Genomic DNA, 10735 nt, shown 5'->3' with positions numbered 1-10735 from the left:
TTAAAGGGTTAAATGCTCTCACACCCTTTAAGGTTTCAGTTTATTGTTTTCATATTAAACTTCAGCCAATTTTGTTAATACACCCTCACAAGATTTGGTTTATCTTGCCGTGACACCCCTTTCTTTTAAATTGATAAAATATAATGCATAAATTACCCTCCATGGTTTTATGTAAATATAATGCTAATTTAATGATCCAAAATAACCTAACAATTCTTCCATGGCGAACCCAAACACCATCACAACCACAGTACCACTGGAAGAGCAGAAAACAAACCATAGTCACCCCAACCACCGCCACCACACCACAACCACCTGGGAGGAAAATATATATATATATATAGAAGCCATGGCCATCACTATTTCTGCAAAGTCATTCCTATATAATTTACCAATATATATTTATATATATATATATATGGGAATTAAGAAATAGCCCTCCCTCTTCCCTTGCCGCATGAGTCGAGTTGGAATGACCAAGCGATGAGCACAGATCCACCGAACTCAGTTGTGTGCGTCACCATAGATATTGGCAAGCTTTTCAGAGATACAATTCCATCATAACTTCATCAAAACTTGTCTTCTCTGATCCGACCAATAATTTGGTAGTGGTACTGTAAACTGGGTCTCTGGTCCATTGATTCCGGCATTACGACGGCATCACCACCATATCCACCGCACAACCAACATCACAGTTGTGTATAACGGTGTGCCTACATGACCGCCATTGCCCCTTCGTCCTCTACATGTGTTTTTTTTTTTTTTTTTGGATAGAGAGAAATACAAGGAACAGTGATAGCAATTCAGGGAGGGAGGAGAGAGAGAATTGAGTGTAGGGTAATATTCTCATTTCACATTTTACCCGTTTAGATAAGTTTAAAGTTAAATAAAGGCAAAGGTATTATAGAAAAATCACTTTTTTCTTAATTTTTATAGGGGCATGAGAGCAAAAATGGCCGAGGTTTAATATGAGGGCAATAAATTCAAACTTTGAGGGGGGTGTTTGAGCATTTAACCCTATATTTAAATGTAGGTGCTTTCAACATTAAAAACACTTTTGTTAAATAGGCAGAGACATTTTTTCCTTTCTAGCAGGTTTTAATTTAATTTCTTACACTTAAATGTTATTTGTGAGTTGTGACAATATATTCTTCCTTTTTTGAAATAAAAAACAATAATAAAGTGATTGAATTCAATTAGGTTGCAATTGAGTTGAATTATTCATGAACAATTAAGGGTTTGAGACATAAGGACTAATTTCTTACTCATTTATTGAACAAGTGTTACAAACTAAGCTTAAAATATGAAATTATTTATTAAATGAGTTGAACCTAAGTAATATTAGTCTTCGTCATTTGGTTTGTGAATGCATGCTTGGCATTTTTTTCTTTTGTAATTTTAAAATTCTTGTATTTAAAAAAATAATAAAATTAAAACAGTTTATTTCACAAATTAACAAAATCAATTTTTTTATTTCTAAAAAAAATAAAAAAAACAAAATCACATCAAATCAACTTAAGAACACACTACCAACGTCAAGTCTAGTTTCTTACTCGGTCACAAGGATCGAACTCGATCCCTCAAAAATTGACAAATATATCCCATAATAGCCTCTAGTTCGGACTAGAATTAAGTAAAAGACTGATATATTATTTTTCCTTAACAATGCAAAAGCCACTCCGTATTACATAATCTAAGATTGTGGGTTTGATATTTTATTAAAAATTATACATACGACTTCAACACTAAATTCTTCATCTTTTATTTTGAGAGTTGACAATTGACAATTTTTTTATTTTATATATATATACACGTACAATATATTTACTAATACTTCCAAAAAAAAAAAAAACACGTACACTGAGGAAAGAGGCACTTTACAAGGGTTATTGTTACATATCACTAATTTTTCTTATATTCAATTATATACCTATAAAATTTTCACTTTACCCTTTAAAATTACAACAAAAATTATACTAAATTCATTCCCCATGCTGGATTTATGAAGCGCTTATTTTAATAATTATTGTATTGTTTAAAATTTTATTTTAAAAAAAAAAGTTAAAGTGAAACTGCTCCTGTTTTTTTATAAAAAAAATATATATATAATAATAATAAGAAGAAAGGCTCCTTTCTTGGACAATACTCTAAGCTGGGAGGGGAGATTAAAAGAAGGAATCACATAGGGTTTTGCAGAGAAGACAACAAATTGATTCGAATCGGTAAATCAGCAGCGATGGACGTGATAAAATCGCAGCAAATATCGGCGAGGCCGATCGAGAAGGTGATAGTTCACCCTCTGGTTCTGCTCAGCATCGTCGACAACTACAACAGAGTCGCCAGAGACACTCGAAAGCGTGTCATCGGAGTCCTCCTCGGCAGTTCCTTCAAAGGCGTCGTCGATGTCACCAACAGCTATGCAGGTTCGTCCCCTCCCTTCTCATCTCCTTTTGTCCTTCAATTTCTCTCCATTCTTGAGATCTAAACTTGTCGTTACTGATTTATGCTTCCAATTGAACCATTCATATATTATTGTAATTCAAATTGTCCTCTCTATATCTTATGTGTATAAAAGAATTACTAAGAATACCTATTATAGTTCTTTTGACTTTATATAATAAAGCATCATTGGAATTCGGATGGAGAGAAGAAATTTAACATTAATGCTACTGGATGTTGTAAATGATAGGCGGTAAAACTTAAATTTAGTATTTTTTGAGTTTAGGAAGGAAGGAGATGGAAATTGTGTAAATAAATGACAAAGAAGAGAACAGAATCTTTTAAAATGGTTTCTTTCATAAGAATTTTAAAGAGAGATTGTATGTCGCACCTTTATTTGTAATGTTTGTGCATTACAGTCTCGACAGTGAATTAAGGGTCTAAGATCTTAGCTAGATATAAAGAAGATATAATTAGAAATGGGCTTCTTCTTTCGTGATAAAGCATTAATAATGAAATTTCAGTATAGAAACAAGAATTAGTGTCCATGACACTAACATTTTATATGATTAGGTGCTAATACCCACTATGCTGACGGTTTAATTGTATTGTTAGATCAAACCTAAGAATTTGGGTTCACTTAGTTCTCTTAAGAAATGAGAGCAAATAATGGTATAACCTTCGATATCAAAGTGGCTCCCCAACCTTTTCCCCATCAAGAAAGGGACTAGGGAAAATTTGCCTTGGGACGAATTACATTGGACTTTCAATTTATTTATATAGTCACCTTCTTGACAGGAAATTTTCTCATCATCAATCCAGCAGCCTCCATGAATCCTAGCTTTCGATGTTTCTTTTATTTGGATTATTTCAAATTTCAAAAATATGATAAAAAGGAGGTTGTCAACAGAATCCAGTTATAGTTATTTACTCTTATGTTTGTACTTTTGTTTTTAAAATCTATTTCTTCTTCTGATGGTGCCTTAATACTAGTATTTCTAAGTGGTTTAATTATATATTTGTAGTGCCTTTTGAAGAAGATGACAAGGATCCAAGCATATGGTTTCTTGACCACAACTACCATGAATCAATGTTTTCTATGTTCAAGAGAATAAATGGTACAACTTTTTTTAACTTGGTGTCTATAACGAAGCATCTCTTTTATAATTTGTGAAAATGTAAATATTGTTTGATTGAACTTGGGTTAATTGTCACAGCAAAGGAGCATGTCGTTGGTTGGTATAGTACAGGCCCAAAGCTGCGGGAGAATGATCTAGATATTCATAGTTTATTTAATGAGTAAGACCACATACCTTTATTCTTGACTAAGGATGCTGCTACTGTTATTTAACATTCATGAAATTTATTTTGCATTACCTTGCAATTATTTTTTTCTATTTTCTTTTCTATGATTAATCCAGCCTTTGAACACATCATTGATCCATGGTTTATTGGCTTGGCAATCCCCTTTTTTCATTGTTGTTTGGATGAGATCCTATTTTCACTATAAACCCTGTCAATTTTATACGTGTGAGGATTTTCTTGGTAGGTCTCATTTAATTCAGCTGTGTTTTCTCTCCCTCCCTTCTAAAGTTTAATTTCCTCCTAGAACTTAGCTCTTGATGTGATTGTTCTGCAAGTAAACCATCTTTTAGATTGGCTTTTCATGGAAAGCAAGTGGTTTGCCATGAACAACCAATCTAAAAGTCACAAACCCTAATACACAAAACCCTAAGTTGCCTTTGGAACTCCTCAAGAGTGAACAAAGAAAAGAGGATCATCAGAGATTTTGGGATAAACCAATTTATCAGGCTAAACCACCAAAGCACCGCCAATGCCATTAATTTTGTGTTGATAAGTTTACTCTCTCTCTCTCTCTCTCTTTCTAGTTATGCATTTTGGGTGTCCCCATTGCTAGTTATATACATAAATATAGTTATATATAGTGAGTTCTATACAGATTGCATACATACACACACATATATATATAAGAGAATAGATATTGGGTATTATCCTTTTGCTATTCACAGGTATTTCATCTGAGTTTTTATAGAGAGTATTTTAGGGATAATCGTTGAACTTGCTGTATTTCATATATATATATATATACACACACACACACACATAGGTCATTACATAAATTGCTTGTGGTATATATTTACTGCAACATATACACATATCTAATACATACTTGACTAATGATTTTGCATATGCTCATCTTTTCCTGTATTCTGCTCTCTTTTTTAACTGCTTGTAGCTTATCATTTTCTATTCATATTTTAGTGTTTCATGTTTTACTTAGCCTTAGCTTGGTTGATTAATAGGGAGGGCATAATTATAAAACACAGTTGTAAACAAACTAATATAGTGGTGTAGATATCTCAAAAACTCCATATTTGACTCTCTCATTGCCGGTACCCAAGACCAGATGCGAAAAAGAGGTGGGTTGGTGTCATAAAATTTATGTCGAATTTCTATGATTTAGTGTATAATAGGAAAGAATGGGAAAAAAGAATTCATGTGGCTTGACCCCTTCCATTTGGACATGTATAATACAAAAGATGGTGAAGATTTGCTAGTGAACCTAGTCCACATCTTGTCTTTTTGTTTTTATCAAGATCAACAAATTATATATCTTGAAAATTAAGTTCCTTTTTACCGAACAAACTTAATATAGAAGTATGATTTGTTAAGCTGGTGCGAAGTCCTAAATGATTTAAGGATGGAGGGTTTGATAGTTCTATTATCTCACTTCGACAATTGGTCAATGACTGATGGGTTTGAATGAAATTGTATTGTCATTGTATTATGATTGTTTAACAGATCCCTTAACTTTAGGCAATGAGTCGGTGCATATATCTGATGCAATCTGAACCTAAACATATAATATGCCCCATGTGTCACCCTCGCACTTCTATTGAAGTCTGGGAAATTGATTATATTGGTTGTGCCTACTACTACGAGGGTGGCCTTGGCCCTTGGTGCAACAGTAAGGTTGCTTCATTATGACCTAGAGGTCATGGGTTTGAAACAGCCTCTCCATGCGGAGGTAAGGTTACGTACATCTGACCCTCCCAGACCCCACAATGGAGGGACTGTTGTGCATTGGGCTAGCCTTCTTTTCTTTTTCTTTTTTTTTTTTTTTTTTTTTTTTTGTGTGTGTGTGTGTGCCTATAGCAGTCATGTTTAGCCTTATTGTGGTTAAAGACATAATTTTGTATTGTTTTTCTAATTAGTACTTAAGAAAAGCATGCCTAAAGCATGCACAACCTAAGGATATTGATGATTTCTTCACTGGTTTAGCGGTGCCTGGACTGCTGAAAACTGCTTCATGACTGCTACAAACTGCTACATACTTTTGAGTTTAGATTCAGAGATGGTGCTCCTTGTTTTGGCTTCGGCCTTTGTGAAGTCTTCAGGATTCGTTCCCCTCTTGAACGCTTTGTAATACATATTTACTTATACAAAAAAAAAGGTTTGGAGTAAATAGTTATCTTCAATTACTTGAACTGAAGTATGGAACCCTCTAGGAGAGTGCATTGCTTGCTAGTGAAATACTGCAGTAGTTTAAGTGAAAAAGTATGCTGGCATTGCTCTGGAATCATCTGTTGCTATTTAGACAAAGTATGAGCCTGTAGATGGCTGCTGGGTTAGAATATAACAAAAAATAAATAAATAAATAAAATTTGATGTTTATTTGAAGTACAATGCTGGGCAGCTGGAGTTTGAAGAGAACATTCCCCGTGTTTATACCTTGGTGTTGAAAACTTCTGTATTCCTCTCTTTTGCATCACCTCTCTTCTTTTTTCTTTTTTCTTTGTTATTATGGTTTCTTTTTCTTTTCATCCTGTTTGTCTACTTCATCAGTCAATCTTTTTTCTATTGCAGTTATGTTCCAAATCCTGTCTTAGTCATCATCGATGTCCAACCTAAGGAGCTTGGAATACCCTCTAAGGCTTATTATGCTGTTGAAGAGGTTAAAGAGGTAATAACATTGTGAAGCTGTGTGTTCAAGCTGTTGTGCCTAGTTGATCAGATATTGAATTTTAGTATCACGAAAGATTGATTATCGGACTTATTTTGTTATGATGGCTCATTGTTTGCTTGTTGTTACAGAATGCAACTCAGAAAAGCCAGAAAGTGTTTGTTCATGTGCCTTCAGAAATTGCTGCTCATGAAGTTGAGGAAATTGGTATTCTATAAGATGAACTATTTTTCCAGTTCACCGAGTCTTTTACCTATTTGAATAAGCTAGAGAATGCAAGTCGAGTTTATTGTGGATATATGATCTTCATACTATGGCACATGTCGCCAGGAGTGGAGCATTTGCTGAGGGACGTGAAGGATACAACCATTAGCACACTTGCAACCGAGGTTTGTCTTATTTGATAATTTTAAGTCCTCAGTGCGATCATTCCTTTTAATTTGGTAGTAAATAAGAAGTTACGCTTCTTATTTGTGATTTTTCCCTTTTTTCATTCCCTTTGGTAGGTTAGTTTGTGAACATTTCAGCTGCATCTGACTGAAAGGAGACTTAATGAAGGTTACTTCCCTATTTTCCTGCACAGGTCACTGGAAAACTTGCAGCCTTGAAGGGTTTGGATGCAAGATTACAAGAAATACATGGTTATCTTGATCTTGTTGTTGATGGAAAGCTTCCTTTAAATCATGAAATTCTTTATCATTTACAAGTACTCTCTCTTTATTTTAAGGCTTCCTTCATCAAGAAATCTTTCTTTCTACTTATTTTTTTTCCTAAATCTTTCTTTCTACTTAATCTACTCCTGGGCTCATTGATCATTCAATCTAATCTTTTATACATATTTTCTGTTTGGATTTCTACTGAAATTTCAGGACGTATTCAACCTTCTTCCAAATCTGAACGTGGCTGAGCTAATTAAGGCATTTGCAGGTAATTAAATTGTTATTATATACAAGAAGAAGGTAGGTAAAATGTTATTTTGTTCCTTGTATCTAATGTGGTTCTCCCTCTATATATGCAGTGAAAACAAATGATATGATGTTGGTTATATATCTTTCTTCCCTCATCCGAAGTGTCATAGCGCTCCACAACTTGATCAATAACAAGGTGAGTTGCTCTTTTCACACAAATATATCACTTTCACAAAGAAGCTGATGCTTATACGCACTTGTTTTAAGCTGAATGTACAGGTAAATGCTGGCAAAAATTGTAGTTGTACATAATGTACGTGGTGTTTTAGGCATTTTCTTTCATGGAATGGACTCATTATGTTAAAACCAACCTTCATCTCAGAACGGAAATGATGACAGACAAGACAACACTTATTACAATGGATTTACTGACATTGCTGTAGTATATATTGCTATTGGGTTTATGGTGGGGATACTTAAAGAGAATGCATAAACTCAAGACTTTTCTTGATGTTCTAATCTGGAATTTTTCTTCAAAGATTGTGCTGGTAATGTAATTGCATTCACATTTTTAGATGATATCTGAGATTTTGCAAATTTTGCTTTTAGATGCTTAATAAAGAACATGAAAAAGCCGAGGATTCAAAGCCAGCAGCAGTTCCACCTGTCGCGGGAAGCTGAACATAGGCTTTTGCTGGAGTTTGGTTTTTAAAGCATGAAGAGCTAAGCGATAGGTAAAGGGTAACCTGTTGTATGCCTTCATTTGGGGGTTCTCATTCATGACAATTATTACATACTGCTGCCAAAGATAACAGGTCCCCTTACTCGAGATTCATAATTTCCTTTGATTTGTTATTTGGTGAACTGTAATTTGCTAAGCATTTTGAACCATCATCTCAAGTATCTGATACAACATGTTATGATATTTTTTTTTCTCTTTCATCCTGCGTTTCTGACTCATTTCTTTATTGTTGCATTTTTTTTCCTCCCCAACTGTCCTATTTAAATTTACTATGAACACTCTATAATGTCATAATAGCAGAAATAATGGGATTGAGGTTTTTTGTCTTAAGTCTTTTTTTTGTTGGGGGATGGGTGCAGCGGCCTAAAGCAAAATGAATTTGCATCTTTCTAGGTTTGGGGCTGAACCATAGTAGTTGTTTCTTAAATTTGATTCCCAGTGCATAAGGTCCGGCCATTGCAGGGTTTAGGGAGGAGGATTAGATGGATGTAACCTTACCTCCTCTCACGGGAGAGGCTATTTTGTTTCATTGTTTTGAAAACGTGACCTCGAGCAACCAAAGAGGACCAAATGGTGCTTGACAAAATGATTAATGAAATCATTCATGTGAAATGGTAACATGATGTCATCTCATGATTATTTTAAAAATAGTTCGTTGGAAAACCTGCTTTCTCTTCAGAGTTGGCAAACTTGAATCAAGTGCTTTTGATTAGGACTAGGGCATGAGACCTATATTGTCTATCCTCAGCTACGCGTCACAGTATCTTCCATATTTTATGAATTTTAAAAAAATATCTGATCACAATAAAATGATAGTAGTTTTTCATAAATGAGTAAAGAAAAGTTGAAGAAGATTTTGTGAGTTAAAAGAACATGTATGAAAGCAATAAAAATGCCTTCTAATTTTATGATTATCTGAAGGAAAAAAAATTATTAAGAAAAAAATGTAATATCCTTGTGGGAGACGTAAGCTAAAATTCTTCAAAAATATTGAAATACTATCTGTTTCGAAATGAAATAATCAAAACTACAGAACATGTTTCTTGCCATGAGAAAGATGAGCCAATTTTTTTCTTATTACGGTTGAACAAGAATACCACATTTGAGAGTTAATTGATAGACAAGTTATTTCAAATAGTCTGAAAATATCCAATTAATAAAGATGGCTTAAATCTAATTCAATCCCAACACTGAAATATGGTATTCTTGGGGAAAAGATGATGAAATTGGGAAAAGGATGTAAAGAATTCAATCTAGAATGCCCAATTCTCTATGTAATTTTATAGAAAATTTTACTGAATATCTTACATGAGCAAGACCAGAAAATGTGTTCACTGCTTCTTGTAACTTACTGCATCAACAGTCAACTTTTCTGCCATGTAGTTGAATTTTCTCATCAACCAATCAACTTCTTGTGATGAACGAATCATAAAATCTTTGTTTTCATTTTCAATCTTTCATTTACATACTTTCCTTCGACTATGAAAAAACTTCTAGCAAGAAGAAGAAACGGAATTCGATCTCTGCAAAGAGGAAGAAGAGTTCAAGAACTCGATACAGTCCTCTATGGCCTCTGCTCGATGAGAATCAATCTGGTCCGCATATGATCTTGACCTTGCCAAACTACTACTCATGGATGATGAAGAAACCTTACACGAAGACCTCTTCCTCGTCGACACAAGCTGTAGAGCTCTTGCCACCTTAGCTGCAATACGCTTTAGGAATCCCACCGGTGCAAAACTCGAGCTTCTGGGCAACCTGAAGCTCCATATTCCGATGACCCTCTTCCTGTTTACGGCAACTTTGCCACGACCACCACCGTGCTTGTGTAAACATGTTGGCTTCTCATTGACATCAGGACTAAAACCTACTCGTTTGCTCATTTTTCGTAGCATCTTTAACTTAGGGTGATACACATATAGTAATATATATATATATGTGTGTGTGTGTGTGTGTGTACGTAGAGAGAGATGAGGAAGATGGAAAGAAAGGGCAATTGATGAAGCTGTATTGAAGTATTTATTGATGGTGAGAGGGAGAGAGAACAACAAAAGGAGATGAGGTGAAGAGGAATAAGAGCTCAAGCTTGTTAATTTATTTGAAGATATTGCAAAGTTTGTAAGAATGTACGTTTGTTCAAATGAGGTTGACTGTGGACCGTACAAGCGTTATGTTCACGCAGTCATTGTTTACTGAGATCTTACTCATATTAATGAATGTATTGGTAAGTATGGTATAAGTAAAAATGACCATTAACCAGTGTGATATTGATCGACATCGTCAGCAAGAGTGATGTATGATAGAATTTTGAACAATTCGGCAAGTTTATTTTTGACAAATTAATATTATTTTTTTTTATGAAAACAATTCATTGAGAAAAATTTATTAGTTTCAGTTTGTGGATCATGCTAATTTTCTGCTGAAAACCTTCTTTTAGAGCTCTGAATTGGTGTTTTCTTATCTGTTAGGAAGCTGGTTAATTATTTCTAAATTTTTGTTCGAGGCCTAAATGAAGTTGGATTGCTCTCAAATTTTAGATTTAGTATATTTTATTTACTAGGTTTCTTATTCTATGTTTTCAGAATTTTTAGAGAAATTTTTTTAAAAAACTTATTTTTAGTATTATTTTCCTTTTACTATTAAGTTTCTTTTATTTTTTTA

General features: G+C 34.0%; 2 protein-coding genes across 2 annotated transcripts; one reads left to right on the top strand and one right to left on the bottom strand.

Moving 5' to 3' along the window:
- Positions 1–2124: 2124 nt before the first annotated feature.
- LOC132293625 (26S proteasome non-ATPase regulatory subunit 7 homolog A) lies at positions 2125–8274 on the top strand. The gene is made up of 10 exons (XM_059791170.1): positions 2125–2423; positions 3465–3557; positions 3657–3738; positions 6328–6424; positions 6556–6631; positions 6755–6813; positions 7008–7130; positions 7294–7351; positions 7443–7528; positions 7942–8274. The coding sequence occupies exons 1-10, from the start codon at positions 2237–2239 to the stop codon at positions 8011–8013; spliced, it is 933 nt and encodes a 310-aa protein (XP_059647153.1). The 5' UTR covers positions 2125–2236; the 3' UTR covers positions 8014–8274.
- Positions 8275–9139: 865 nt separating this feature from the next.
- On the bottom strand, positions 9140–10237 carry LOC132293626 (josephin-like protein). The gene has a single exon (XM_059791171.1). The coding sequence runs from the start codon at positions 9967–9969 to the stop codon at positions 9568–9570; it is 402 nt and encodes a 133-aa protein (XP_059647154.1). The 5' UTR covers positions 9970–10237; the 3' UTR covers positions 9140–9567.
- Positions 10238–10735: the final 498 nt, after the last annotated feature.

Source organism: Cornus florida, unplaced genomic scaffold (assembly GCF_030987335.1).
Source record: "Cornus florida cultivar Cherokee Brave unplaced genomic scaffold, ASM3098733v1 CherokeeBrave_3.0.0_Hap2_Chr02, whole genome shotgun sequence".
Classification (NCBI taxonomy): Eukaryota; Viridiplantae; Streptophyta; class Magnoliopsida; order Cornales; family Cornaceae; genus Cornus; species Cornus florida.
Note: the sequence above shows the minus strand (reverse complement) of the source record. Positions and strands in the feature narration are given on the sequence as shown.

What these genes read in the sequence shown, in the direction of transcription:
- LOC132293625 (XM_059791170.1), top strand. Translation starts at nt 2,237, where the DNA reads ATGGACGTGATAAAATCGCAGCAAATATCGGCGAGGCCGATCGAGAAG. An exon ending in CTGTTGAAGAGGTTAAAGAG is followed by an intron (nt 6,425 to 6,555) that starts GTAATAACATTG and finishes TTGTTGTTACAG; the next exon opens with AATGCAACTCAGAAAAGCCA. An exon ending in AAATTCTTTATCATTTACAA is followed by an intron (nt 7,131 to 7,293) that starts GTACTCTCTCTT and finishes CTGAAATTTCAG; the next exon opens with GACGTATTCAACCTTCTTCC.
- LOC132293626 (XM_059791171.1), bottom strand. Translation starts at nt 9,969, where the DNA reads ATGCTACGAAAAATGAGCAAACGAGTAGGTTTTAGTCCTGATGTCAAT.